The sequence below is a fragment of the Rousettus aegyptiacus genome, unplaced genomic scaffold, assembly GCF_014176215.1.
Source record: "Rousettus aegyptiacus isolate mRouAeg1 unplaced genomic scaffold, mRouAeg1.p scaffold_m13_p_7, whole genome shotgun sequence".
Lineage (NCBI taxonomy): Eukaryota > Metazoa > Chordata > Mammalia > Chiroptera > Pteropodidae > Rousettus > Rousettus aegyptiacus.
In genome coordinates this window covers 96,143,122-96,169,769 of record NW_023416310.1, presented here as the reverse complement: position 1 = coordinate 96,169,769, position 26,648 = coordinate 96,143,122, and the positions used below count along the sequence as shown (strand labels likewise).

The 26,648-nt window shown below is 51.6% G+C and overlaps 1 protein-coding gene across 9 annotated transcripts; it reads right to left on the bottom strand.

The window, feature by feature from the left end:
- Positions 1-1,292: 1,292 nt before the first annotated feature.
- ARAP3 (ArfGAP with RhoGAP domain, ankyrin repeat and PH domain 3) lies at positions 1,293-24,137 on the bottom strand. 9 transcript variants are annotated; one of them, XM_036225153.1, is made up of 33 exons: positions 23,847-24,137; positions 21,543-22,051; positions 21,365-21,426; positions 21,147-21,258; positions 17,529-17,729; positions 17,312-17,381; positions 16,941-17,061; positions 16,661-16,845; positions 16,459-16,565; positions 16,010-16,209; positions 15,826-15,911; positions 15,494-15,676; positions 15,199-15,334; positions 14,467-14,583; positions 13,914-14,061; positions 13,704-13,806; positions 11,711-11,930; positions 10,961-11,024; positions 10,318-10,481; positions 8,327-8,539; positions 7,964-8,069; positions 6,874-7,021; positions 6,513-6,581; positions 5,733-5,807; positions 5,520-5,634; positions 3,961-4,089; positions 3,748-3,881; positions 3,441-3,523; positions 3,304-3,339; positions 3,105-3,168; positions 2,871-3,008; positions 2,636-2,731; positions 1,293-2,171 (listed from the first exon to the last, which is right to left on the bottom strand). In XM_036225153.1, exons 2-33 carry the CDS (start codon positions 21,830-21,832, stop codon positions 1,698-1,700), a joined length of 4,449 nt encoding a protein of 1,482 aa, XP_036081046.1. In that variant the 5' UTR covers positions 21,833-22,051; positions 23,847-24,137; the 3' UTR covers positions 1,293-1,697. The 9 variants fall into 9 exon arrangements, with proteins under 9 accessions (XP_036081046.1, XP_015979650.2, XP_036081047.1 ...); XM_016124164.2 differs by having other exon boundaries at positions 21,543-22,083; positions 23,847-23,967; XM_036225154.1 differs by lacking the exon at positions 23,847-24,137 and adding an exon at positions 23,653-23,760.
- Positions 24,138-26,648: the final 2,511 nt, after the last annotated feature.

Genomic DNA, 26,648 nt, shown 5'->3' with positions numbered 1-26,648 from the left:
CCTCCGGGTTCTAGACCCTGGAATCTACCAGCTTCGTTCGATGCAGCTTTCAGAGGATTCGCATACCCTTTCCTCACCTACCTCACCGTGGATCCTTCGCCCATGCTTGTCGCCACACCCCCGACTTGGAGAAGGCTCCAAACTCCGGGTTCCCATTTCCAGCAGCCACTGACACCTTCACTTGTGTATCTAATAGACACCTTAAACTTTTAAAACATCCCCTTCGACCTGATCCTTCTGCAGTCACCTCCCCCAGATAACATACTAAATGGCCCCACTCTCTATCCAGTTGGGAAAGTCGGAAAGAGTCAGTCAGTGTTCCCTATCTGTTGCCCTCACATTCTATCCACCAGCAAATCCTATAGGTTGTTTCTAAATAATCTCTCCAATTGAACCACTTCCCTCAATTTCCAAAATCACAAAACTAGTCCAAGCCCCCATTTTCAGTCTCCTGGTTAATATCTGGTCTCCTTGCTTCCAGTCTTCCCTGTTAGGACCTACTGTTTATAAAAGTGATTGCATTTAAAAAATAAATAATAAATTTAAAAAAATAAAAAGAAATAAGACCTTGTCACTGTCTTCTTTAAAACTCCTCCATTGCTTCAGAATAAAATCCAAACACCCTGGCATAGTATACAAGGCTTTACACGATTGGGTCCCTGCCTATGTTTCTCCCTTCAGCCCATGCTCTTCTCCCGCTCCTCACTCACTGTTCCCCAGCCACTCCAGCCTCCTCGCTTTCCCCCCAGCAGAACAAGTCTTTTCCCACTGCAGAACCTTCACGCATGCTGCTTTCCTTCTCCTTCTGGAGTGTTCCCTCCCCCAGCACTCCACACGTCTGGCTTCTTACCTTTAAGTTTCATCTCTTCACAGAGGCCCTCTCCATCCATCCAGCCTAAAGACCCCCTCCACAAGCACATCACTTTGGTTTATTTTCTTCACAGCATTGAATTTGTGTATGTATTGTTTTCTGTTCCTTCTCTACAGTGGAAGCTCCATAAAACTAACTGTTTTGTTCATACTGAATCCCTAATACCTGGTACCAACTGGGTGCTTAATATATATTTGTTGAATGAATGAATGATGAATGAATGAATGAATGAATAAATAAATAAATAAATAAATAAAAGGATGGCAGCCTTTTGGTTCCAAGCTTTAGTAACAGTGACCCATCCTTTTTGGCTCCTCTTTGCTGCCGCTCCCGACCCCAATCAACCTCCCCACTCTAGGGCTTCAGAATAGTTGCCAAACATAGGAGGTGGGGTAAAACAGACTTGGAGTTCATTCAGATCTCTGGCTTTCAAGTCTTTTTTTTTCTTTAATGCACCTAAACCATTCTTTTCAAACCCAAAATCTCTCACAGAATGCCTGCATATCAAATATATAAAGCAGGAGTTGCCCTTGTTGAGGGAGATATGTGGGGAGTATGAAACAGTTTGACATTCATGGCTCTCCTCATTTCAGTTACTTTATGGTAAAGATAAGTGAGCAGGGAGACCCAGAGAAAGGCCACAACCTCCCCATCTCAGGGCAGGACACAGCCGCTGGAGCCCTTGGTCCTGTGTTCCTTCCACAGCACCACACTGGATTCTAGAGTCTTTCCAGACAGGGCAGAGGAAGGTCTCAATAGTGTCTGCCGTGGTGAGAGCTTGGGTCTCTTGGTTACCTACCCCTCAGACTGCTGGTCATGTGAGGGGCTAGCTGGAGGGTAGACTGGAAGTGCAGGGAGGTGGGGTGGGGAAGCCAGGTGTCTGTGTTGGAAGGCTGTTGGGGCTCGGGGGCTGGGGGCTGGAAGGCTGGGAGGTGCTGCGCAGGCCTATGGCAGTTTCACTCTTCCTCAGGATAAGGCTGCTGAGCTCCTGGAGCAGCTGTTCTTCCAGGGACATATGTTCCTGGGAGCTGTTCTTTGAAGGGGGGCCCGGAGGCGGCTCAGGTGGCTTCTCCTCTGGGCCCAGGGTGCCTGCCTTGGACAGAAGGGGTTGATCAGAGGGCCTCTGGCTGGTGAGGAGGGTTTCTGGTTTGGCAGTCTGCTCCCATGTGGTGGAGAAGGAGGTAGAGGTGTCCTCAGTCAGCTCGGGGAAGGCTCCCACTTCCTCGTACACTGGCTCCTCATACACAGGCTCTTCCAGTTCCTCTTGTTCTTCCAAAGACCCCTGGGATGACTTCATCGGCTGGATGGGAATTAGTTGGCAGAAGAAAGAGAGTTATTAGATTATTAATCACTATCATTTATTGAGCTCTTCTTCTCAGCCAGATGGTGCAGAATACATTGCAGGTATGATATCAAAACAACTCTGTACAATGAGTTGCACTGCAAGTGAGTGAACTGAGGTACAGAGTCAATGGCAGAGGTGAGGCTTGAACTCGGGTTTACCTGACTTTAAAATGCATTCGCTTAGCCACTTTCCTTCTGCTTCTCAGATCCTGTAACCACTTCCCCCTTTCCTTACCACATCTTACCACCCCTCATTTTCTTCACTCTTTCTGGCCCCAACGCTCTCTCATGCACTCTCTTTCTTTCCTATACGCACACATGCCTGCTGATGGCCCGCCTCAGGACAAACATAGAGGGCACACTGGCTCAGGCAGCACAGAGGAATAGACAGGAACACGGTGGAGCAGGCACAGTACTCACAAAGAACATGGACAGGGTCCTCCGGTTGTGAAGTCGCCTCTGGGCACAGGTGGGATGGGGATGCAGGGAGGGAGAGACACAGAGACACAGTGAGGCCTGGCAACAGGAGGTGGAGAGTAGGGGCACAGAGAAGGCAGGGAGGGGGCACCAGGTTGAGAGGTGCACCGCTCCCTCCTGCAGTGCGGCGAGGTACAGGCAGGGATCAGGAGGGGGTTGGGGTAGGCCGGGATCTCACCAGGGTCTGATTGGCAGAGAGGAGGGTGGCCCCGCTGTCATCCCCTCGGATGGGCAGCAAAGGCATGGTGCCAAACTTCTGACGGGCGAGGTCAGAGGAGGAACGGCGTCGTAAGACCACTGGCTGCTGGTCATCATGCTGGAGGGAGGGGAAGAAGTTGGCACGGTTGGGCATGGGAGGTACCGAGGATAGAGCTTAGACCACAGAGCTACCCCTCAGCTCTCCTTTCTTCACCTGGGCTTTGAGGATGCTGGTGGTCCAGTCCCACATCTCATCCTTGTCAGTGCAAGACAGGTATCTGGGAGCAATCAGAGGGGAATTTAGGTGAAGGGAAAAGGTCACAGCTACATGGATGGAAGACAGAAAAAGCAAGGAGATGGAGGGCAAGGGGCAGGGTTAGGCCACAGGAGAATCTAGACTGGGAAATACTCACAGTTGCATCTTCTCCAGTATCAATGTGAAGCCCCACCTAGGAGGCAAAGAGGCAAAGAACAGTGATGCAGTGACCGGAAAGGCCAGAGGGGTGGTGACGGGGAAGTCCTCAAAGGATGGTCTGGGGAGCCAACTCACGCTGTTGGAGGCTTTAACTTCTTGCGGATTCCCAGGTAGACCTTGGCACCTTCCAAAGACCATTCCCGTTCTGGTTTGGAGCTCTGAAAACAAGGAGAGTCAATGAGGTTGATAGGTGAGAGAAAGATCACGGTTCATGAGGTTGAGAAGTCACAGAAGCACTGGGGTTATGTGATCACAGGGTCAGAAGGCCAGGGAAGCAGTGAGATTGATGACTGTATGGGCTGTGAAGTGAGAGGGTCAATGTGGTCATGGCTCTTCCCATACGGCCACCCAATGTCTGTCCCCACTCGCCCCTGGGCCCCACCTTCTTCTCCTTGAGCAGCAGCAGGCAGCGGCCGCGCAGCAGAAAGAACCTCTCCTGGAAGCGGTTTCCCAGCAAGCGGGGTGGCTCCTCACGACACCGCAACAGCCCCAACCTGGGGTTCTCCCGCCGGACACCTGGGCACAACGGGGCAGTGCTGAGTGGAAGGTTCTAGGGGAGAGGCCTAGGGGCGCTGGGCCAAAGAAGGAGGCTCACCTGTAAAAAGGCAGCTGGCCTGGGCCAGGGAGACTTTTCTCAGGAGCAAAGAGGCTGAGCAGGGCTCTGGGAGGTGGCACCATTGGAGGGCCTGCTCCAGGACCCTTTCCTTGGGGTGCAGTGGCCGCTCTAAGAAGCAAGGTGGGGGGCGGGGATATCAAACAGAACATCCATCCACAGCCTGGAGCCCCCAGCTCCTCTCCGACCAGTCACTCACTCCTTCATCCATTCCACCATTCAGGCCACAGACATTTATGTTACGCTATCCATGCCAGGCACAGTGCCGGCCTTCGGGACACAGTGGCAAGCATGAAACACATGGCCTAACTTCACAAAGCCCATGGCCTCATGAGGGAGCAGACAGTAAACAAGTAAGTAAACAAAACAAAGACAAATAATTATTTTGAAGGAAACAATAAGAAGCTAAAAGAGTAACAGGGCAACTATTGATATAGGGTGATCGGGCAACGCCCTTTGGAGGGGGCAATTTGAAGATGAGATTAGGAGGCCTGAAGGACTAGGAAGAACAAGTCGTGCTAAGATCGGGGGTGGTGTGTGGGGGGAAGATTTCAGGCATGAAAAACGCCAGAATAAAGGCCTACAGCAAGGAATGATGTGTTTGAGGAATTAACAGCCAAGTGTGGCTGGAGCAAAGAAAATAGGTGAGAGGATGAGTTATGTAAGATGAGGTCTGAGAAATAAGCAAGGGCCAGACACTCAGGGTCTTGTGGGCCATAACGAGAAGTTTGAATTTTAAGTTCAAAGGCGAAGCCATTGGAGGGTGCTCTGATTTATGATCGAAATGCCCATTTGGCTGCTGGGCAGAAGATGGATTGTCAGGGAGTGAGAACGGAACACTGGCCTTTCAGTGGTTACGTTAGAGAACAGAAAGATAATGGTGACTTTGATCAGGATGGTGACAATGGTGTAGATGGAGAGAGTGACAGATCTGAATAGAGTCTACAGAGCGAGTTGGTTGGGTTGGTTCTGAAGATGAAGAAGAGCAAAGAGCCCCAGAGGTCTCCCAAGCTGACTGAGCTGGGAAAACTAGGAAATGACCTGGGCTTTTTGTTAGGGGAGGGGGCTGGGAATTACATTTGGTTTTAGACATTTTAAGTTTGAGATGCTTATGGGATGTAGAAGTGGAGGTGTCAAGTTGACAGTTGGACATGTGAGTCTGGAGCTCAGAGGAGAGGTCTGGGCCAGAGATAAATGTTAATGACATTTAAAGCCATGGGAATGGATGAGCTCATCCAAGGAGGCATGTAGATAGAGAGTGTAAGAGTGGTCAGAACTGAGCCCTAGGGTCCCTCCAACATTTGGAATCTGGGCAAAGGAAGAAGAGAAACTCCCTTTGAGATGGAAGGGAAACCAGGGTTTCTGGGGTCCACAAAAGCCAAGAGAGGAAAAAGAGTACTGATAAAAAGGGAGTGACCAACTGCGTAGACTGTCCCCTCATATGCGTGAAGACAGTGTCTACTGTATTGGGTAACACAGAAGTCATTGGTGACTTGGACCTCCCACCACACATGCGCATGCACACACACGGTCATACTCACCAAGCTCTCCGTGCTCGAGAATCTCAAACATCACCCACAAGTCTGTCCCAGCTGCTGTCCCTCGCATCTCCAGTACCTGGTTAGTCAGCTCCTCAGCAGTCAGTGTTGGGGACACCTGGAGTTAGGGCAAAAGCAGAGAACCCTTGCTGGTCAGGCCATTGCCCCTGCCCCGCATCGTCCTCTCATCTCCCCTCCTGTCACCTTGAGACTGACCTTCAAGGTGACACAGTTGTCTGGGAGCTGTTGCTCTATATAAACCTCCATGATGAGGTCTCCGGCCTGGGACAGCTAAAGAGAGGGGTACAGAAGTCAGGAGAACACAGAGGATGCAAAAGAATCAAGGTCAGAGGACTCTTCATGTTGCCTCATAAATGCTCCCCTCCAAAAGTCTCCTCCCAACCCTCACCCCACAGTTGCTCAGGCCCTAAAAAGGGAGAACTCCAGAAGTGGCAGGACCACATCTTCGGGCCATGTAGGTGCTTCCTGAGACAGAGCGGCATGGGGCCTGCAAGGACAGCTTTGGGGTCAACCTGGGTTCCAACTCTACACGCCCTATGGTGTGACCTTGAATAAGTGATCCTCTGAGTCTCAGTTTCTTTATTTGAAAAAATGGGACTACCTACTTCAATAAGCAAGGGCCAGATGCTCAGGGTCTTCATGGGTCGTGCGGTGCTAATGTGAGATTACCAGCACTAGGAATATAATAACTCCTCAGCTGTTTGCTGCAGTGTTTATTATTATTAGTCTCACCTTTTCGTCTAACTTAGCTAACCCTTCCTGGGACCTCTTAACACATGGAACTGAAGAATTTCTGCCACCATTTTGTAATAAAGAATCCTCATGGTAGAATGAATGGAGCAAATCTTAAACCAAACCCCTCTCTCCAAAGTATCCCCCTCCTTGGGTTTCCCCTGTGTCCAGAAGCAGAAGGCCAGCTTCCTACCTTTATGTCCCCTCTTGCCCCACTGAAGAGCCAAAGTCAGGACAAGTTACCTGTACATCCTTCCAGGTGGTGATAAGACTGACCTCCAAGTCAATCTGTGCTGCCTGGTCAGAGTCAATCTGTGGAAGAGCCAAAAGGGAGTGTGTGGGGGTGGGGGATGCTGGGAAAGGAGGGGAGCAGGGAGAGGTGTGCAGGACCAGATGACCCATATGAGAGGGTTAGAGGCCAGAAGAGCCAAGAACCAATGGGGCAAGGATGTTAGGAGCGAGGTTATGTGCAAGAGGGGCCCAGGACTCTGGGAGGTGATTCCTGATGCAGAGGGCCTTCAGGGGGCCTGGCTGGGGGGCTTGGGGTGAGCAAGAGCCAGAGTCCAGGAAGAGGGACTGTCAGTCAGGGGTCAGGCAAGCTTACATCGAAGACAGAGATGTAGCCGTCGATGAGTTCCTGCAGCACTCGCACCTCGTGCTCCCCCCGCCCATCCGTCTGGAACACACTGGGTGCAAACAGCAGGGCCAGGTTCCGCGTGCACATCTGGTTTAGAGCTGCACACTTCTGCACCCTACGGAGGGGCGTGAGGGTCGTGAGGAATGCAGTTTATGCTCACTTGTTTGTCAGCGCATCTATTTATTCAGCAAACACTTATCGAGTCCGTATATATCAGGCCTTGGGCTAAGCACTTGGGATGCAGCAGTAAGACACAATACTGGCCTCAAGGAGCTTCAAGTCCAAGGGAGAGACAGACAAGGAAAGGGTGATTATAAACATAGCAGGAATCAGCAAACTTTGTATGTAAAAAGACAGCAAATACTTTAGGCCTACAGTCTCTGTCCTCACCTCTGCTGTTGTAGTTTTGATGGGAGCCATCAAAAATATATAAATGAATGGGCATGGTTTTATGCTTTATGTATAAAACTTGATTTATAAAAGCAGACAGTGGGCTGGATTTGGCCCGCAATTCATGATTGGCAAGTCCCTGTGATATGATGTAATCAGTACAATGTAGCAGCTGGGGTTCGCCCTAGAATTATTTAAAGACCTGTCTCCCCAATAGACTGGTAAAGGTAGATCTGCATCTTATTCTTTGTCTTCTTCATCTAGTCCTTTATCTGGCATAGAATAAAACCAAATAATATTGATTACTTACTTTTTCCGAATATTTACAATTCATATGCCAGGTACTATAGTAAGAATTTTACAAGGATTATCTCACTTAACTCTCTTATCACCTGAGGTGGATACAATTCATTATGTCGTCTTCCTTTACAGATGAGGAAACAGGCTCAAGGAGGGTAAGTAACTTAGCCAAAGACACACACTAGAATGGTGAAGCCAGATTAAGGCTTACATCTGTCCAATCCCAAAGTCCACCTCTGAACTTTTATGCTATGACACCTTCACTTAACCACTGTTTGTGGGATGGATGAATGAATGTAAACAAGGGGGTTGGGTGGAACTGGTGAAGGGTCAGTGAGAAGGCCTACAGGGGGTCTCCCATACTGACCGATAGAGATGCCCGATAAGGGTGGACAGTGTGCGACGATTGACCCGAGGCAGGCAGCCAATCACTTCTTTGTATTTCTCCAGGCGCTGGTTTTTCTGGGGCAGCTCTGGGATAGAATGGAGGGTTGGAGAAGATCAGGGAAGGGAGAGTGGAGGGATATTTAGAAAACCAGGATGAATATGCCTCTGCCTCCTTTCCACCATGCCCTGAGCCAAGTCCCTGGCCGATCCTCCAGGGAGGGGAGTGGGGAGAGGGCCGCCCAATCCCACAAGAGAGCCTCAGGGATTGGGCGTGGTGGGTGGGGTGGAGTTCCTGGTTGCCCACTGCTTGCCCGCGAGGGGTGCTTAGGAATCTTAGGAGTACCGGCAGCCTCCCTCCAGCGAGGCAGCAACCGAGCAGAGGTCACAGGGTCATCGAGCTCTCGAAAGAAGCGTTTGAGTGTGTCGGTGACATCCTCCACAAAGTGCTCCCCTGGCCGGAGCTTCACTGACCGGGCGTCCCGCCGGAAGTCAGCCAGGAGCCGCAGGCTTCGTGCACGAGCACCCCCTTTTCGGTATACACCCTCCAGCCGGAGCCCTGAGGACAGCCAGTGTCTCATCTCAGACTGCCAAACACCTACCACCACCCACCCAGCATCCCATCCGTGACTTCTTACATGGCATGTGGCTGTCGGGGGCTCAGAGAGGGGGTATTCTGCCTCCATGGTCTTGCTTCTCATGTCCTTGCTCAGTCCGTATCCTCAGAAAGTCCTTCCCTAACTGTGCCGTCACACATAGCCACCCCCATTACTCTCTATCTCCTCATCACTTTTATTTTTACATAGCACCCTCCAAAATCACATTACAGGTCTTAGTTTTTTGAGTATTTCATATTTGCGAATTCATCTGCTCGCTAAAATTTCTATGTAATGCCCAAATCAATACTGGTGGTGGCACCTTTTCAATCGTAAACATGCGCAGAGCACAGAAAAATTTGAGTTGCATGTTGGACATGCTCCCAGCTAAGGTCTCATACAGTAAACATGTATCTTTTTCATGGTATATTTAGAGCCACGTTTTTGCATTCTTGTGCTTTTTCTGTGGGGGTGATTTCGCTGTTTACAATGGCCCCTGACTGTGGCACTGATGTGCTGTCCATGTCCCTAAGGACAGGAAGGCTGCGATGTGCCTTCTAGAGAAAATACGAGTCAGATAAGCTTCCTTCAGGCAGAAAGACGTACTGTGGGCCATGAGTTCAATGTTAACGAACAAACAGTATATATTAAATAAAATGTCTTTAAACAGAGACGCACATAAGGTCATGTATTGATCGGCTGATGAAAATGCGACCAGAAATTCCCAGAAACCCAACCTTGAATTTCCACTGGGGCAACAATTCAGTCTTCATTAATTCATTGTTTGCAGTAACTTTATAGACTATAACTACCTCGAATAATGAGAACTGATTGTATTTGTTTTCTTATTCATTATTCATATCTCCTATTAGTCTCTGAGCTTCATAGGACCTTCCCTGTTCTCGGCCACGTCCCTGTGTCTGGCCTGTGGCAACCACGCGACCAATGTCTGCTGAGGAAGGATGGCAGTACAGGAGTTGTGCAGGGGTGGGCGTGAGCACCTGCCCTCTTTCCCTGGGCCTCTCACTTAATTCCACACTTGAATACAAGGGAGGCTGAGAAGAAACTAGGGGTCCAGTGAGTGAGGGAAGTCATTTCATGAGGCTACTGCCAATGCGTGGAGAATGTCATTAGCCACTGACTCCACTTTCCATGTTGTAAGCACACTTATTTATGGGTTCATGGATGTGCATTTTTCCCCTTTATTGACCTCCTTAGTTTTCTGTGAATTTTCCTTCAGCCTTCTAATGGGAGTTTGCTGGGGATATACATTCTACTTGTCCTTACTCGGCCTGGAAAATAAGGCAGAGGCCAAAAACTCACAAAGAATTTGAGAACCTCTTTCATAGCTGATCCTTTGGGCCTGAGAAACCTCTCACACAGAATAATTGTGCTCAAATCTTCAGGCATTTGGCTGCACAACTTGGCTCTGGCCTTGTAGCTGCCTCTTCTTTGTTCTCCATGGCTCTACATCTCCAGTCACATTTCAGTGCTACCCTTTCTCCACGCCCCAGTAACAGCTACTTTGGAACACTTACTACCTGCCATGATTATTAGTGGCCCCATTTTACAGAGGAGGGAACAGAGGCTCACAAAGGCAAAGCAGCTTGCCAAGCATCACACAGCTGAGGCTGTCAGACTGTAGTCTCTGGAGGCAAAGCTCATATAAACATATCACCCCTCTACTCATGCCCCTGTTCTCCATCCCCCACTGGCTCAGCATCAGCCAGTACCCACTCACCATGCTGCGTGACAAAACTGATGCAGGCATCCACGATTATGGGGATGTCACCCCGGCTCATCTGCTGCTCCTGCAGCCCTGTGCCGCCCCCACCGGCCGCTCCCCCAATGGCTGCATTCCACGCTGAGAAGTCTAGCCGGCTCTCTCCCTGCAAATACAGGGTCCTGAGACCCAAGAGGCCTGAGTCAGAAGCAGCTCCAGAGAGTCCTCTAAGACAGGGGTCTCCATCCCCTGGGCTGCGGACAGGTACTGTCTTGCGGCCTGTTAGGAACCTGGCCCCACAGCAGGTGGTGAGCAGTGGGCAAGTGAGTCAAGCTTCGTTTGGTTTGTAGCCGCTCCCCAGTGCTAGCATCACCACCTCAGCTCCACCTCAGATCATCAGGCATTAGATTCTAATAGGAGCACCGGTCCCTGGTGCCAAAAAGGTTGGGGACCACAGTTAAGAGGCCTAGGATCACAAAGGCCACATTTCCCAGATGCACCAGCAGGGGGCAGCCACAGCCAACTCAGTCAGGGCCCCTGAACTAGGGAAGGAACTTTGAGGAAGTGGGCAGTGGTCCAGCAGGACAGGGCGGAGTGCATGGGCCGAGCTCTAGACAGGGGTGGGGGGTGGGGCAGGGTTCACTGTACGGGCAACACTTACCTTCCTGTCTCCACCAGGACCAAATGCTCCTTCTTGTCTGGGGTGTCAGCTGCTGAGACTATACCTGGAAGGAGAGTCATCGGAGATTATCATCATCATGACTAATAATTATGCAATATTTAGGGTATGTAGGTTCCAGGCTAGGAGACTTACAAACAATGCAGCATTAAATCCTATGAGTTACATATTATCCTCATTTTACAGGTGATACATAAAGCTCAGAGAGGTTAAGTAACTCGCCTCTGATTATGTGCTATAAAATGGCAAAGCTAAACTTAAACTCAAGTTTCTTATCTTCAAAGCCTTAAAACGCTGCCCCACACTGTTCCTCTTTTAGGAGAAAGTGAGAGCACCCAATTCTCTCTTCCAGTCCCTGACCAGCAAGTGACTCTAAATAATGATAATAACAATATTTAAAACATATAACATTTACTGAACACTTATAAGATGTCTCATGCCAAGCTCAGTGATAAGTGTTTTATATGTGTTGCCTTATGTGAGACTTACTACAACACCATTGTGCCCATTGTAAATATAAGGAAACAAAGGCACAGAGAGGTTAAGTAACCTGCCCAAGATCACACAGTTAGGAATTGATAGAGTGTGGGGAGTGGGGTCTAAATTAGGCAGTTTGACTCCAGAGTTGTGCCTGAATCCATTATATTCTTCTGTTGCCTGTAGGAACCTCCAGATAAGTGAAGGTCAACCCCATCATGGCCACCCTTCATCCTTGTCCCCATCCCTGCTCACTGATCTCCTGTAGCCGCCGCAGATGCACCATGTCCTCAGGGGCTGCAGGGCCGGGGCCCGGTGCTGGACACAGGAAGAGGTGGTCACCACGAAGAAGTCCAAACCCTGACAGCCAGAGGCCAGGGGCCAGGGCCGTATAGGAAGGGGACCGCAGCCACAGGCGGCCCAGCCGCACCAGCCCAGGGCCTAACAGCTGGTGACAGCTCAGCGGGGAGAACCACTGTGAGGAAGGAGGACATAAGGAGAGAAGAGGATGGGGAAAGAGGACATAGGGAAAGACGTGGGGGTGGAGCAGAGATTAGAATGAGAGGGACAGGGAAACGCAGAGAAAGACATGAAGAGAAAGCAGAAGAAAGAGAGGAACAAAAAGGGGTGGGGAGGGAGTAAAGGTGAGATCCAGGAAGAAGACAAGAGATGGAGAAAGACAGGAGAGAAATTTAATTCAATTCAATTTGCTCCAGCCAAAACAGAGAAAAGCCCTGTGTGACAGCCTTATGCCCTTAATTGGGATGTAGGGGTAAGAAATAATGGGTAACTATAATGCTATAACTGAAGAATCGTGACACCCTGGGAAATCCCACCAGGTCACAGGGAGAGGCTTCGTGGAGAAAGGACTATTTGAGATGTACCTCAAAGCAGTACTTCTCAAACTACCTGTGGTGAAGGAAGAGGAAGTTTTTTCTTTTCTTTTTTTTAAAAAAATTTCCAAACGGTCACTAACCAATACTTTCATTAAAAATAATAAAAAGGAATTACACTAGGAAAGTGAAACGAAAAAAGCAGCACATATAAAATATGAGCCCCCAATTTTTATAGATTCCACCCAAAATCACTCGGTCAAACTGCTATGAAATATTCTAAATGCTGACTCTTGATCTGTACTTGTCTTGTCATGGACCATAACGAAGAGTCCACGGGCAAGTACAATGCAACAGTCTGCAGCCCACACACTGGGTAGCACCACTGCCTTGAAGGATGGGCTAGATTTTTGGATAGTGTAGATAATAATAAGAGGAGACTTGGACCTGGCTGGGAGGGCTGCTATAGAACCCTTAAAGGACATGGAGACAATTCCTTGGTGTGTGGCGTTGTAGTGGAAGCTGGATAATGGAGTCAGAGGAGTGTCAGATGCTGTAGAAATGACCTAATAAGGCCAGAAGGAAGCCCATGGACCTTGGCAATGGGAAGTCACTGGCCACTCGCAGGGTGGCAACTCAGAAGAGTACATTAGAGGAGGGCAGCTGCAAGGGGAAGGAAACTACAGGCCACCAGGGCATAGGACTTTCTGAGTTGTTAGGCAAGTACCAGGGTGATGAGCTGAGGGAAAAGCTATTTAAGGATGGGAGCGACTGTCGTCATCATCACCATTCCTGTGTCAGCACCCACAGATGGTGGCTCACTGTGTGCGAGGCACTGCGGGTCTCACATGTCTCTCATCCTCAGCCCCACTCTACCCCAGTGGAAAAGCTCACAAGGCTGAGAGTTGGAACACTCAGATGCCAGGATATCTGAACCCAGGGCTTGAACTTTTTAACTCTAGGGAGAGGGTGCAGGATGGAGAGAGATCGGCTTGACTGGGAATGGAGGAGCTGGGACGGATGAAGGCAGCTTTGCCTCTGGACCTGGAGAATTGGGGGGAAGGGAGCAGGAGGCAGAGACAGTGAGGTTTGGGGCATGAGCTCTGGGGACAGAGGCCTGATTTTGGTCCTGCTCTCTGCTGCCTCCTAGCTCTGTGATCTTGACCCAGTGACTTCATAACCTCTGAGACTCAGTTTCTTTACGTGTAAAATATTAATAATCCTTACCACTGAAGGTTGTTGTGAAAATTGAATGAGATATTGAGTGCTGTGCTTACTACAAGGCCTGGCATGGAATAAGTGCTCAGTCCGCCTTAGCTGTTAACGGAAGGGGCATAGTGGCTGTAGGAATAGAGAAGACAGGATGAGGGCAAGGGAGGACAGGGAACCCACGGGAGGGGTCTCTGCTCTGTCACCTTGCCCATGGCGCTGGTCCAGGCCTCCAGACTGTCAGCTCCATCTGTGCCAAAATGCTGGATCCTCCCTCCAGTAAGGATGAGCTCAAAGGAAAAGGGAAACCTGAAGAGAAGACGAGGTTAGGGAGGAGAATGGGGGCCATGGAGGGGGCTTCAGGATCAGGATCAGGAAGGGAAAAGGGGAGCTCAATGAGCATGGGGGGCTGTTACCTGTCAAGGTCACCTGAGTCAGTGGGTGGAGGGCTCACACCCAGACATACAACATCCTGGGGCTGGATGAGGCTGAGGGGTTCAGGGCTGCTTTCTGACACGAACATTTCCAGAGCTGCTCCCAGCACGCACCACATTCGTGGGGGAGCTAAGGGACAAACTGATGGTCAGAAGGCAGACGACCTCTGTCTCTACTTTCAGAATTCCCATTCACCAGATCTTCGTTCTTTGCCAAGTCTTTGTGCGATCTCACCTAATCTTCACAACAAGCCTATGAATGGGTGTTGTATTCACTCCTGTTTTGTAGATGGAGATACTGGGGATTCGAATTTGCCCAAGACTCAGGGGTAGGAAGTAGCAGAGCTACTGTCTGACTTCAGAGAACAATGCTGCCACCTAGCATGGTCCCTCTCTTACCCCCTCCACCCAGCCCACTCCTGGGCATGAGCCTACTTTGCCATTCTAACCCTCTCCTCCTTCTCTTCCCCTCTGTGGTACATTCATGCCCATCCTAGTTTCCCCATCTCCTCCCATCCCTCGGCTCCCCCCTCACCATCCCGGCCCCTGCGGGGGGGCGGGGGTCCAGCTTTGTTGCTGACGGGGCCACAGTACAGGAAGCTGCTGTAAGTGGCAGGTACCACCACCTCGTTGTACACACCAAGGGAGGGGTCTGCGAGAGGAATGACAAGTGGTCAGGTCAGGCCAGTACAATGGGATGGACTGAGCCCCCTTGGGAAGTGATCAAATTGAGGAAGATAGCAGGACCAAATCTACTGGCAGCATGGCCAAGTAAAGCCCAGTGGGGCTGGACCCCTCACTACTCAGATTAGAAAGAGGCCTCTAACGCAGCCCTTGTCCATTGCCTTTCCCCACCAGGCAGCCTACCAGGCAGTCAGCCCTAGGCGGAGGCCTCAGAGCATGGGCCATCCTATAAGTGTCTTAGCCCTCTCTGGCCTGATCACTGGAGACGAGTATCTTTAGATGGCCATTGCTATGATCAGACTGCCCCCAGGGAGATGAGAGCTGGTCTGTGGGTTGACCCTGTCAGGGGCAAACCAGCCCTAACACCTCAAACATTGAGATCCACCCCAGACAGTGGCCATCATCAGTCATTTCATGACATCAGGAAATAGGCCCCAGAGGATCTGAAAGTTTGGGAAATACCCAGGCTGGACCATTGAGATAGACTTGGTCAGGGGTAATTGCAGCCCCCTGGAAGAACCAAGGCACAGGCTGGGGCTGAGAACTGTTGGTGGGAGACAGAGGAGGCACTCGTGGGGATCACCTGGGGACAGGAGACCAGGGAAGCTGCCGCCGAGGGCCGAAGGAGACCAGGGCTCCTCGCCGTCAGATGTCTCAACACAGAGGAGCTGGGTCATGTTCTTCAGAAGGTTGGGTCCTGCCACGGCTGCACACAGTGCCTGCAGGGAGGGCAGAGCCTCTGTCAGGCCCAAGCCCCAGCCTGAGAGCCCTGGGGACAGTCCTCTGGTCATTAAACACAGCCCCCTCCCCCAAGTCTAGCCATTCCATTTCAGAGACTGCTTTCTCCCTTCCCATCAGCTCCAACCGGTCCCTCCTACCTGGAGAAGCTGGCTATGGTCTGGATACTGAGGGTGGGGCTTTCGGAAGAGACCCAGCCGGTATTTCCGGGAGATGAACTCTCCCCGGGGGCCCGGGGTTGTGTCAGGATGCAGCCCCTCACCTGGGGGTAAGGCCCCCGCCCAGAAGCGGTTGGCACGATCATTTCCCAAGACAATGAACAACTGTAGGATGACAAGGGGCAGAGGCAAGGGACAGGAACTGGAATCCCCAAACATTCCAATCCTGTGGCCAAGATGGGTCCAAGGCCTTTTTTGAATGTTCTCCTTCTGTTCCCCTCTATCCCTATTTTCTCCCTTTTCAGACTCCTCACCTGCACTATCTCATTACTCCAGACACTCGTGTCCAGCTTCAGACTCTGCACTTTGGAGATCCCAGAACCCAGGGCCCGGTGCTGACCTGTTAGGGTGTGAGGGGCATGTGGCGTGAGTTACCCCGAGCCCTCCCGCCCCAGCCCCCTCTTCCTTCCCATCTCAGCTAAAGGCTCCAGTTCTCACCTGCACACTGCTTGCAGATGACCACCCCCAGGTTGACAGCGGCCCAGTCTGGGCGGGAGGCCCCACAGTCTGCACAGTGCCGGTTTGCCCGATTGGACCAGATCTTCTCAGCCACCTCGTAGTCAGACAGGGTCTCGGTTACTGCTTCCTGCAGAGCGGCCGCCCAGCTCTGCCGAGCCCCCCCAGACTCGGCTGTGAAGCTGAGGGTGGACAGCCAGTCTGTGGGCATGGACAAACCCCACCTGTCCCATCCCACTGGCCATTCCTGTAGGAACCTCCACAGACCACATCTGAGCCAACCCAGACCCCCTTCACTGTCCGGACCCTGCTCCCTGGACTCCAATCAGCGCCCACCTACTGACATCCTACTGAGGCCTCCAATCCTCTGCACCCTGTGCCTCCCTCAAAGTCTCTCCCCCAGCCCTGCCTTCTGCCAGTCTGGGCCCCACCTGAAGCAGCGATGGGGGGTGAGCAGGTCAAAGCTGCGACTCTTGGTCTCCCGGACACTGCAGCCTTGCAGTTCAATGAAGCAGATCCCGATGCCCAGGGAGAAGGCCTGGCAGGGTCGGTGGGGGAAGGCAGGGAGGGGAGGCATGGTGAAGGCCACAATGGGCTAAGGCCAGCCCCCTCGCCCCGGCCAGCCCGCCTCACCTGTTCACTCTTGTACAGTGCCAGCTCTCCAGGGCTCAAGGCAGCAAACACCTTGGCCTTGTGTCCGCGCAGCTCCAGCATGCCCGTGCGGAGGGGTCGGGGAGGTTGTGGGGGCCGAGGGTGGCCCAGGAGGCGCTGCTCCTTCAGGCAGGACTGCAGTGTGGAGCACCATGTGTCCCGCTGAGCTGGTAGGGGACAGGGAAGCAGGTCAGCAGGCCATGTGTTTACATGGCCTCCTCAGGCCCGCCCTGAGGGGTGGGGGGGGAGCTCTGGCCCTCACCTTCACTCTCTGTGCGAAACACAAACACCCTCTGGCTGGTGATGACCTGGAATTTGTTGTCCTTGCTGCTGCGGGTCATCTCAATGGCGGTCAGAGGGATCACACCCTTGGGGAAGGGGTCCTGGAGAGACAGCCCAATGACCCACAGAGACAGAAACTCGGTCAGGTGTGCTGACGCTGGGGGCCAGCAACAATTTATAATAAGATTGGCACTCAATCCACAAGCAGTGAGGTACAGCTGCTCACACGGCTACTTCGGATGCTGATGTCAGTCATGTGGTGACTGCCCCCCTCAACCCTACCTTCCAATCCTGAGCCTCTCTCAGCCCTCCCTGTCCCCAGGCCTCATGCAGAAACCCTTGCATCCCCACCTTGTCACTGCCAAAGTACATCAGACTCCTCCCGTTGAACTGCACAAAGCGCCTCTGGAAGACGTAGTTTCTGGGGAAGGGAGGGACCAAGATCAGTGAATGGCAGAGGCTGTATCCTGGGGGATGCCTGGGGCCTGGGACCACGTGGGGCCTGACCCTGCCCCCACCCCATCACCACCACCCAGCCTCCCTCCCCTTCCCTTCCCAGCAGCCCCACCCCTGCGGGGAGAGCTTGTCTAGCCAGCCACTGAGCAGGGGTGTAGGGCGGTCTGCCGTGGAAGAGAAGCTGGCATAGGGTGAAATGAGGTCATCGCTGGTCTCTGTGTCCAGGGTGGGCAGCGAGAGAGTGGAGTCCCCAGGGAGCTCAAGGCTGGCATAGCCAGTGTCTTCCCGTGCCTCTAGATCCTGCTTGCTGAGCCTCGTGGGGGCCAAGACAGAGAGGAACACACATTAGACCCAGTTCCCTGGACATCCCCACCCACACCACCTAGTAGAATGCCTGGCAGGTGCTGGATCTGCTTTTTCGAATAGGAATAGGAAGATCCAGAATCCAAAAGATTAGCACAGACCTTCTTCTCTGAGCATACTTGGACTTCTTATTGGGAAAATTTCAGTCCCTCTCCTCTGCTATTTGTATTACTTGATAGAAGAATTGAGAAAGGGCTGTGTAGATGACTCCCTGTCATGGCGGCTTACTTATATCTAATAAATAAGTCTTATTGCTTCTTCCTCCAAAAATTTCCTGACTTTCTCTCACTGGACCAAGTTCCCACCAGTTCTCACTGGGGTGATGTGGATTACCTAACTGGTCACCTGCTTCCATTTTTGCCCAACCCCCAACATCCATTTTCCCGCCATCGCCAGAGGGCTCTTTTAAAAATGCAAATAAGATACTTTAACTCCCCTGCCATGGAACTCTTCAATAACTTCCCTTTTGCCCTTAGAATAAATCCAAATTCCTTACCATGGGCTGCCAGACCATGGCCGGTGAGACCTACGGCTACGGCCCTGACCTCACCGGCCCTGACCTCACCCTGCGTCACCCTCACCTTTGCTACTGCACTCCAGCCGCATTCTCCTCCCTGTCTCAAAGCCTTTGCACATGCTGTTCCCTCTGCCTAGAACGTGCTTCCCTGGGCTGCCTTTCCTCACTCTCAGGTCTTTGCGTATGCCATCTTCTCAGAAAGCCTTCTATTATTCTCAATCATTTTCCAGTGGTTCTTCACCTCAGCAAAACAAAATCACTTGGGAAACTTAAAAACACCGGAATATGGGCCCCATACCACCAGACACTCAAACTTGAATTTCTGGGTGTGGGGCCCAGGCATCTGCAGTTTTAAATGTTCCCTGGGTCATAGAGCAGCTGGTTGAGAACCATTCCTCTACTCATTAGTTTCCTATTTGCCTGAAGAGTTGAAGCAGCCAGACAAGAACCTCCACAGATACCCAGCATCTCATCTACCCCACTTCACACATACTCTGCTTTCCTCCTGTTACTATAGTAAACACCCTTATCTAAAGCCAGTCCCTCCTCTGTGCACTTGATCCTCTTCCTCTCATTTATGCAAAGGCCGCTCCCCTGACTTTCTTCCCTTTCTTTCCCCAACATCAGCTCATTTCCCTCTCTACGAGACCATTCCTGTTCACCACTAAACCCATGTAACATTCCATCCTATTGAAAACCTTTTTTGACTTCATCTTCCACTCTGAAGAACCACTCTAATTCTCTGTTTTTCTTTGCAGAAACACTCCTCAAAAAATGTTGTCTATCCGTTTCTAACCCCTTCCATTCTTTTTAAATTAATTAATTAATTTAATTGAAAAGACGATTTCATTTTTCCCCCGTCCACCTTCCCCTCCTCCCTCTTCCATTCTTTCTTGAGCCGACTCTGACCAAGCTTTCACCCTCAGCACGTGTCAGGGGTCCCAGTGACCTCTATGTTGCCAATTCCAGAGGTCAGTTCTTAGTCCTCATCTGGACTCTCAGCAGCATTTAACGCAGCTGACCGCTCCCTCCTCCTTGTACACGTCCTTCACTAGGCTCCTATGATATCACATTCTCCTGTATTTCCTTCGCCTTCACTCGCCATTTCTTTTCAGTCTGTTTCACTGATCCTTCCTCTTCTCCCAATCCTCTAGATATTGGAATATGCTAGGACTCTGATCTTGGTCCTCTGGTCTACTGACACTCACTCACAGCTTTGTATTCCCGTCTCATGCTGACAGCTCATAAATTTAGCTCTCTAGCTCAGACCTCTCACCCAAAGTCCAGACTTGCATATCCAGTTGCCTGTCTGTCATCTCTTCTTGGGTTTATAATATACACCTCAAGTTCAACCCGGCCAAAACTGAAATCCTGACCTACCCCTCCTCCCTGCCTTATGCACAGTCCTCCCCATCTCAGACCATGGCAATTCCAGGAAGTTTCAGTTGCTCAGAATAGTGCTGTCCAAGAGTCAATGTGAAAGCCACAAATGCAATTTTCAATTTTCTAGTAGCACATTAATAAAAAAATAAAAAAGAAACAGGTGAAATTAATTTTAATGATCTATTTTATTTAACTCAATATACTGAAAACATTAACATATTAGTATGTAATCAGTATAAAAATTGTTAAGATAATTTATATTTATGTCCATTATATCCATCTAGTATTGCTTTTCTTGTACTAGGTCTTTGAAATATGGTAGTTGTTTTACTGTTATGGCACATCTCACTCCGGACTCGCCACATTTCATGTGTTTAGTAGTCACATGTGGCTAATGGAGACCACACTGGACAGTGTAGGTTCAGGCTGAAACCTTGAAGTCATACTTGACTGCTCTTTCTCTTTCAATTTACCGGAACAGTTTGCCTTCAAAATATAACCAAAACTCAACCACTTCACATCTGTCCCCACTACCTAGTCTGAGGTGGCACACCTACATTACTGCAGTAACCTCCTAACAGGCCTCTCTGCTTCTGCTTTTGCCCCTTACAGACCGTTCCCAACACAGCGACCAGAGAGATTCTTAAAATGTAAGTCCAACCCTTCCAGTGGCTTCCTATTTCACTTACAGTAAAATCAAAAGTCCATAAAGGTCCTGGCCTGTCTGGCCCCTTTACCTCTCTGATGTCATCTCTTCCTACTCCTCCCACCCAGCCCACTCTGCCCCAGCCTGCCTTGTCACAGCTACTGGATCCCCCTGGAGAGAGGGTCTCCTTGAAGCCTCCATTCTGCCCACACCCCTGCCTGGGACACTCTTCTCCCAGATATCGCTGTGGCTAACTCCCTCACTCCCATCATGTTTTTGCTCGAGTGTCATCTTCTTAGCGCGCTGCTAATGCTTCATGAAAAATTGCGGACTGTTCTCCCTCTCACTCCGTCCCAGCCCTCTTACTGTGTTCTATTTTTTTCTTCCCGTGGCACTTAACGCTTTTCAACATTATGGTGTAACTTACTTATTATATCCATTGTTAAGTGACTATCTCCTCCATGGGTTTGGGATTTCTGATCTCTCCCAAACATCTACAACAATATCCAACATGTAATAAGGCGCTCAGTAAAGATTTGTTAAGTGAAAGAATGCAAAGCGCTTCTCCCTATTTTAAATTATATACCCGTTTGCTTATCAACTTGTTTTATTTCCTTTCTGCCCCACTGAGTCACAAGCTGCCTGAGGTGGTGACTAGGTCTGTTACATTCATCCTGTATTTGATCCTGTACAGATACGGATCCACTGGCTGGGGCACAGTGGACATTCAATGCACATTTGATGAATAACTGGAAACACAGCCATCACCAGCTCCTCAAGCTTCCCCACTTCCAGCCATCACCACCCTACTGAATACTCACCTGTGTTCAGCCCTGTCCTGACAGGCACCACTGCCTTCTCTTCTGTTGGGCACCCCAGGGACTCCCACTGGCTGAACACCGTAGTATAGGCAACCAGGGTCCATGATGTGCACTGTTAGGAGGAGGATGCGGGAGACAGGAAGAGAAGCTCAGGTGGGAGTGTCTGAAGTCCTGAAGGGTACTGTCCCTCTCCCCTAAACCCATGATAATCCACCTACCTGTGCCTGTGGTGGACCTGACGGCAGGGGCGGGAGCAGCTGTCTGGGAGCTGTCTGGGGTTCTGAGGGAAAATGTCTAGTGGTCATTATGGGAGCGAAGAGGAAGGACGAGCCTTCATGCCCTGCTCCTCCTTGCTCCCAGCCAGTATTGGATCCCCAAGGATCTAATCCCACTCACGTGTCCTGAGCTGTCTGCGCCCCGCCTCTTAAGTCCAGGCCAAAGTAGATGGCATTGGGCATCATCTCCATAGTGTTCAAGGCTGAAGGCTGCTCAGAGGAGGAGGTGGGAAGAGGAGAGGACTTCGAGCTGGATTCAGGGCTCCTGGGCACTTCTGGTCTCAAGAGCGCTGAGCTCAAACCAGGCCTCTGGGTGGTAGTGGGGCCACTGAGCCCACCAAATACTGTCCTGGGCTTAGGCACAGGTTTGGGGGGCTGGGCTTGGGGGGCTGGGCTGGGGGATGGCTCCATGGCACTATCTGACTGGGGATCCAGGGAGTCCTCTGCAGTGCCCGCTTGCAGCAGGCGCAGAATGCGCTTCCGGTGCCCAGTGGCGTTGATGCCCAACTGCTTCAGCTCCTCGTGACCCAGGCCCCGGGCTGCGCCCGCTGTAGCCAGGCCATTCCGCCGGAACGTGTCTGCATACTGCTCCAGGTGCACCGTGGCCAGCCACACAGCGATGTCCAGGTCCTGAGGGGCAGCCATGGGGGCTCAAGCCATTGCTGGGGGGAGGGGGGAGGGGGAAGGGAGGGCTCAGGCTGAGATTCCCCCTCCCTGTCCTAAAGTCTGAGGCCTGGACAGGGCTCACAAGACTCCAAAGAAAAAGAACCAGAGGCCTGAGATCTGGAGACGCAGCCAATCCAGAACATTAGAAAGGGCTTTCTCATTACAGATGAGCAAACAAACTGAGGCTGAGAGAGGGGAAAAGGCTTGCCCCAACCTCCTGCTCACCCCTGTTCTGGGTCAAAGTGCTGCCTCTGCATAGTCAACTAAATAAGGATGAGCCAAGATGCTAGAACCCTGCAAGGATGCGGGTGCAGTGAGATGGTGGGGAGGAGGAGGCCCCGTGGTGTGACCGGGAAGGAGGGGGCCCCGTGGTGTGACCTGATCCAGCTGCGGCATAGGAAGAGGGACAGATCTCACTCCCACCGGTTTCCAGAGCTCAGGCTGAGGCTCGGCCATCCTAATCCTGGTGGTTCCCAGTCCCTCCTCCCCTTCCACCTATTGTCCCTGCTCAGACTTCCTTCCTGTCCCTCCCGTTCTGGCCGCCGCCCCCGCATCCTGCCTGCCTTGGTCAGACTGACCACAGAGGCCGAACCAGTCCCAGCATGGGGGGTCCTGGCTCTGAGCAGAGTGGGCACGGGGTGGAGAACTGGACCAGAGAGACCAGGAGCCAGAGTTCAGGGTACTCCAGGGTCTTACTCTCCATTCCCTGCAGCATGTGCACACTCTGAGCACAGACATCAGCATTCACCCTGTAGGGGGCTCAGCTGTGCGACATGACATCCTCCCGCCTCAGCTTTCCCCAAGCCTTCTTTCTCCCTGCCCATGCCCTTGGACTCAGGTCTCAGAGGCGCTGTCTCATCTGGCAAGCCTCACCTTGACCCTGGTCTATTTCCTGGACTTACCTCTGATTCTGTCTCCTCTGAGTTTTATCTCTTCGCTGTCCCTGTCTTAGCCCCAGGAACAGGGCAGAGATAATCCCCAAATCCATCTTTTTTGTCTCTTTCCTTGTTTTGCTCTCTGTTATTAAGCTTTCCCCTGTCTCAAATCTCTAATTTTTAACTACATCTATAGTCGTATCTGCGTCTCTGGCCACCTCTGACTCTAGGTTTCTGTCTCTCGGCCTCTGCGGGTATGGATTTCCCAGTTTCTCGCGCATGGGGTCCTGACCAGAACTCCCTCTCCCCCGCATCAGTCCTGGCCTCTTTCTGCCTCTCAGTGGCTGGGCCCCATTCCCAAGCTAGGGCCTGGGTGCTATGCCTCTGGCCCTGACTCAGAGCCCAGTTTCCAGGTGACTCAGGCCTGGCCGGGAACATGGGACTGGGAACCAGGAGGTGCGGGGCAGGAGTGCCGGGGGCGGGCCGGGCAGCGCGGGGCAGCGCGGGCTGCGACGAGGGAGGGGGCAAGGAGGGAGGGGGCAGAGGCCGGGCGCCCGCAGGGAGGGGCGGGTCGCGGCGGGGATGGAGGAGCGCCGGCGTGGAGGGGGCCTGGGATTCCCACGCAGGCCCTCGAGGAGGTGATGGGGAGGAGTCTGAGCAGCAGAGGCCCAGGGTTTCGGGGGTCCTCACCTTACTGCGCGGCCGCCGTCCGCTGCCCGGTGCCTGCCGGGCTGTCCAAGGCTCCAGGTCCCGCCGCGTCGTCCCCGCCTCCCTCAGCCCTCCCCCGGCCGGACCCAGCCCCGCCCCGCCCGGCCGTCCCCCCCCGCGAGGCCCCGGCCGCTCCTTGTGCAAGCGCGGGCCTTCAAAAACTTTGGTCTCCTTACCCAACCGCAGCGCTTATCTCGGGACTGGCCCGCTCTGCCCCCTTGGGGACCGAGAAAGGAACCGGAATAGAGCTGGAGGCCAGGACAAAGAGGCAGAGACCATAACGGAGATGGGGACGGGGGAGAACCGGAGAGAAAGAGCGCTGCGCAGGACCGCTGTGCATCCCCTCCCCGTCGTGGCAAAAGGGGAGGAGAAAAGTGTCGCGCCCTAAGCTCCCAGGGCACTTCTGCGCCCAGCGGGGTGGTTGGACCCTGACACCCAGTGAATGGGGGCGTCGGAAGCCCCTCAGCAGCCCAGCTATGTGACCTGGGGGAATAGGGGCAGAGGCTCAGCAGAGGCGTCCCCGTCTGCTTTTTCTTCCCCAAGGGTCAGGCCTGGGTTTCTTCCCAGGGATGAAAGTCAGCAAGGCCATGTTTCTATTCCCGAACCGGGGTGAGGACAAGGCTGGAGCCTTGCAAGCACAATGGCCCAGCAAGCAGCCTTTTCACCCTTGGGAGAAGACCCTTCTTCCCATCCTCCTGCTGCACTTTCTAGTCGGAAGACACCTGAGGAGAAATGGTTCCTCTCCCCTCCCCCATCTATCCGGGAGCCCCAGCCTTGAAACCTGTCCCAAGAGCCTGAGGCACTTCCCCCTCAGAGCTGGGTTGCCTTTTAGCTTTGTGTGGTGTTGGTGGGGGGGGCCATGGGGGAAGCGCTGGCCAGCTGTGTTTTCCTGTTTGTTTGAGAGGAAGCTGGCTGTGAGTCAGCAGACACAGGAACTGTCAATCGCTAGGGGAAGACCCCTGCCTCAGGGGAAGCCGAGAGGAGTGTTGGCAAGTGGTTCCCACCTCTCCTGGTTATTCTGGCTAGGAGAGGAACTGCCATCTTTAGCCAGCTAGCCTCCTCCCCTCTAAGAAAGAGAATGATAATAATAATCGATAAGTAAAATGGCCATAGTAAAGGCTACCAATTATGGAGAACTATGTCCCAGGCCCTGTGCAAACATTGATTGGCAAACTTAAATAACTCCTCGCAACAATCCTTAAGATAGGAAATTTTGTCACCTCCACTTTATAGATAAGGATGAACAACTGTGGGGCCAGGTGAATGTTTCTTACAGACCTCCGACTATAAGGTGTGAAAACTGACAAAGGCTGCTTCTCTCTGAGCCTCCATCAGTTCTGACTCTAAAGACCAGCTTCCCACTGGGCTGCCTCCAGCCCTGACCATGCTCAACATAGATCCTAATGTGGACCCATTCCTGGGAGATGGGGGATGCCGCTAACAGCTGACATTGGCTCACAACTCTCTCATGGCCTTGAGAACTTTCCTTCTACTGCCTCCTGGTCTAGGTTGTTTCCCTCCCTCCTGCCTGCCTGCCTTCTCTCTCTTCAGAGCTTTCCCAGTCCCTGGCTCCCTTCCTCTCTCTCAGGCATTCCCTTAATCAAATCCTTGCACATTTCATCCTGCCTTGGCAGCTTCTTCTTGGAGGACTCAGAGTAACCCAGCAAAAGAGGGGAGTTGAGTAAATTAGTACAGGGCACAGGGAGCTTGTGGGGATGGGTGCTGGGGAGTCCTGGTCAGGGACCAGGTGGGGTTCTGAACCTTTGTTCGTGTCATGTCTCCTTTTGGTAATCTGGTAAAGGTTATGAACCTGGTCTTAGAATAATGTTTTAAAATGCATAAAAGGATTCTTAAAAATGTAGGATTACAAAGGAAACCAATTATATTGCAATAGTTATAAAACAGATTTAATGTGATAGTAATATAAGCAATTCTTTACTAATGCTTTAAATGAGATCTAGCAGTAGGTTGACACCTCACATAATTTTGAGGCACTGATGAGCATAAATGGTATTTCAAAATATCTGCAATACCATAACATGAAACAAAACTATATGTAATTTCTATTGGCGACAAAGCCATAGATATAGCTAATGTGAATGGTTTATCACTATTGTCATAATTGAAGGAAACACTAAATTTCAAATAGAGATTAGTATAAATAATGTAACTTCTTTCCCGTCCAAGTTTAGTGACCCTCAGTTGAGGACACCTGAAACAGAAAGTCAGGGCGAAGCTGCAGAGAGGGACCCAGCTCCCTCCGTCAGATGCTACTACTTCCTCCTGCTCAACCCTTTGGAGAGGAGTTGGAGCCTCTGGCCCTTGGGTTGTCTGTATCTTCCTTCTCTCTTCCTCCCTGGCTTTCTTTCTGTTTCTCTTTTCTCTGTCTCTGTATCTGTCCCTCTCTACCTCTCAACCCCATCTCTATTTCTGTTTCTATTCCTATTTCGGTCTCTTTTCTTTTTTGTCTCTTTCTCTTTACTCTGAATCTTTTTGTGGTTTTTCTCTGTGTGTCTACTCTTTGTCTCTCTGTGCCCTCATAATCTGTCACTGAAGGGACAGCGCAGACTCAAGGGATTCCAGTAGCCTGGGCACAGTGGGACAAAGAGAACTCTTTAATTCTAGAGGCATTGGGAGCTAGAAGAGGGGTGTCCCTGGGCTTCAGTATCTGCTCCACCAGCTCTTTCATTCTCAGCTTCTTAAGGGCAGAAAGAGGTCAAGACAGAGATGAGTGAAAAGGAAAGCAGGGAATGAAAGCATCTCAGGCTCATGAAGATAAGGGCTGAAGCTTCTGTGACCCTGAACTTGAGTTCAGTGGATCTTTCCCCAAACTCTGCTCCATGGAGCTGTAGTCCAGGAATACAGGTGTTGAGGCTGTCTTCTACCCTCCTCCATGCCTGGGCTGACCAGGTCTGATATGAGGGCACAGTGACTCATAGAGAGAGTATGCCTGCAACAGATATCAGCCCTGGCCCCTA

Coding starts and splice junctions, on each gene's coding strand:
- ARAP3 (XM_036225149.1), bottom strand. CDS start 22,543: ATGGCCGAGCCTCAGCCTGAGCTCTGGAAACCGGTGGGAGTGAGATCT. Junction 21,427..21,542: donor GCGCAGACAGCTCAGGACAC/GTGAGTGGGATT, acceptor ATTTTCCCTCAG/AACCCCAGACAGCTCCCAGA. Junction 2,172..2,635: donor GGACCCTGTCCATGTTCTTT/GTGAGTACTGTG, acceptor ATTCCCATCCAG/CCGATGAAGTCATCCCAGGG.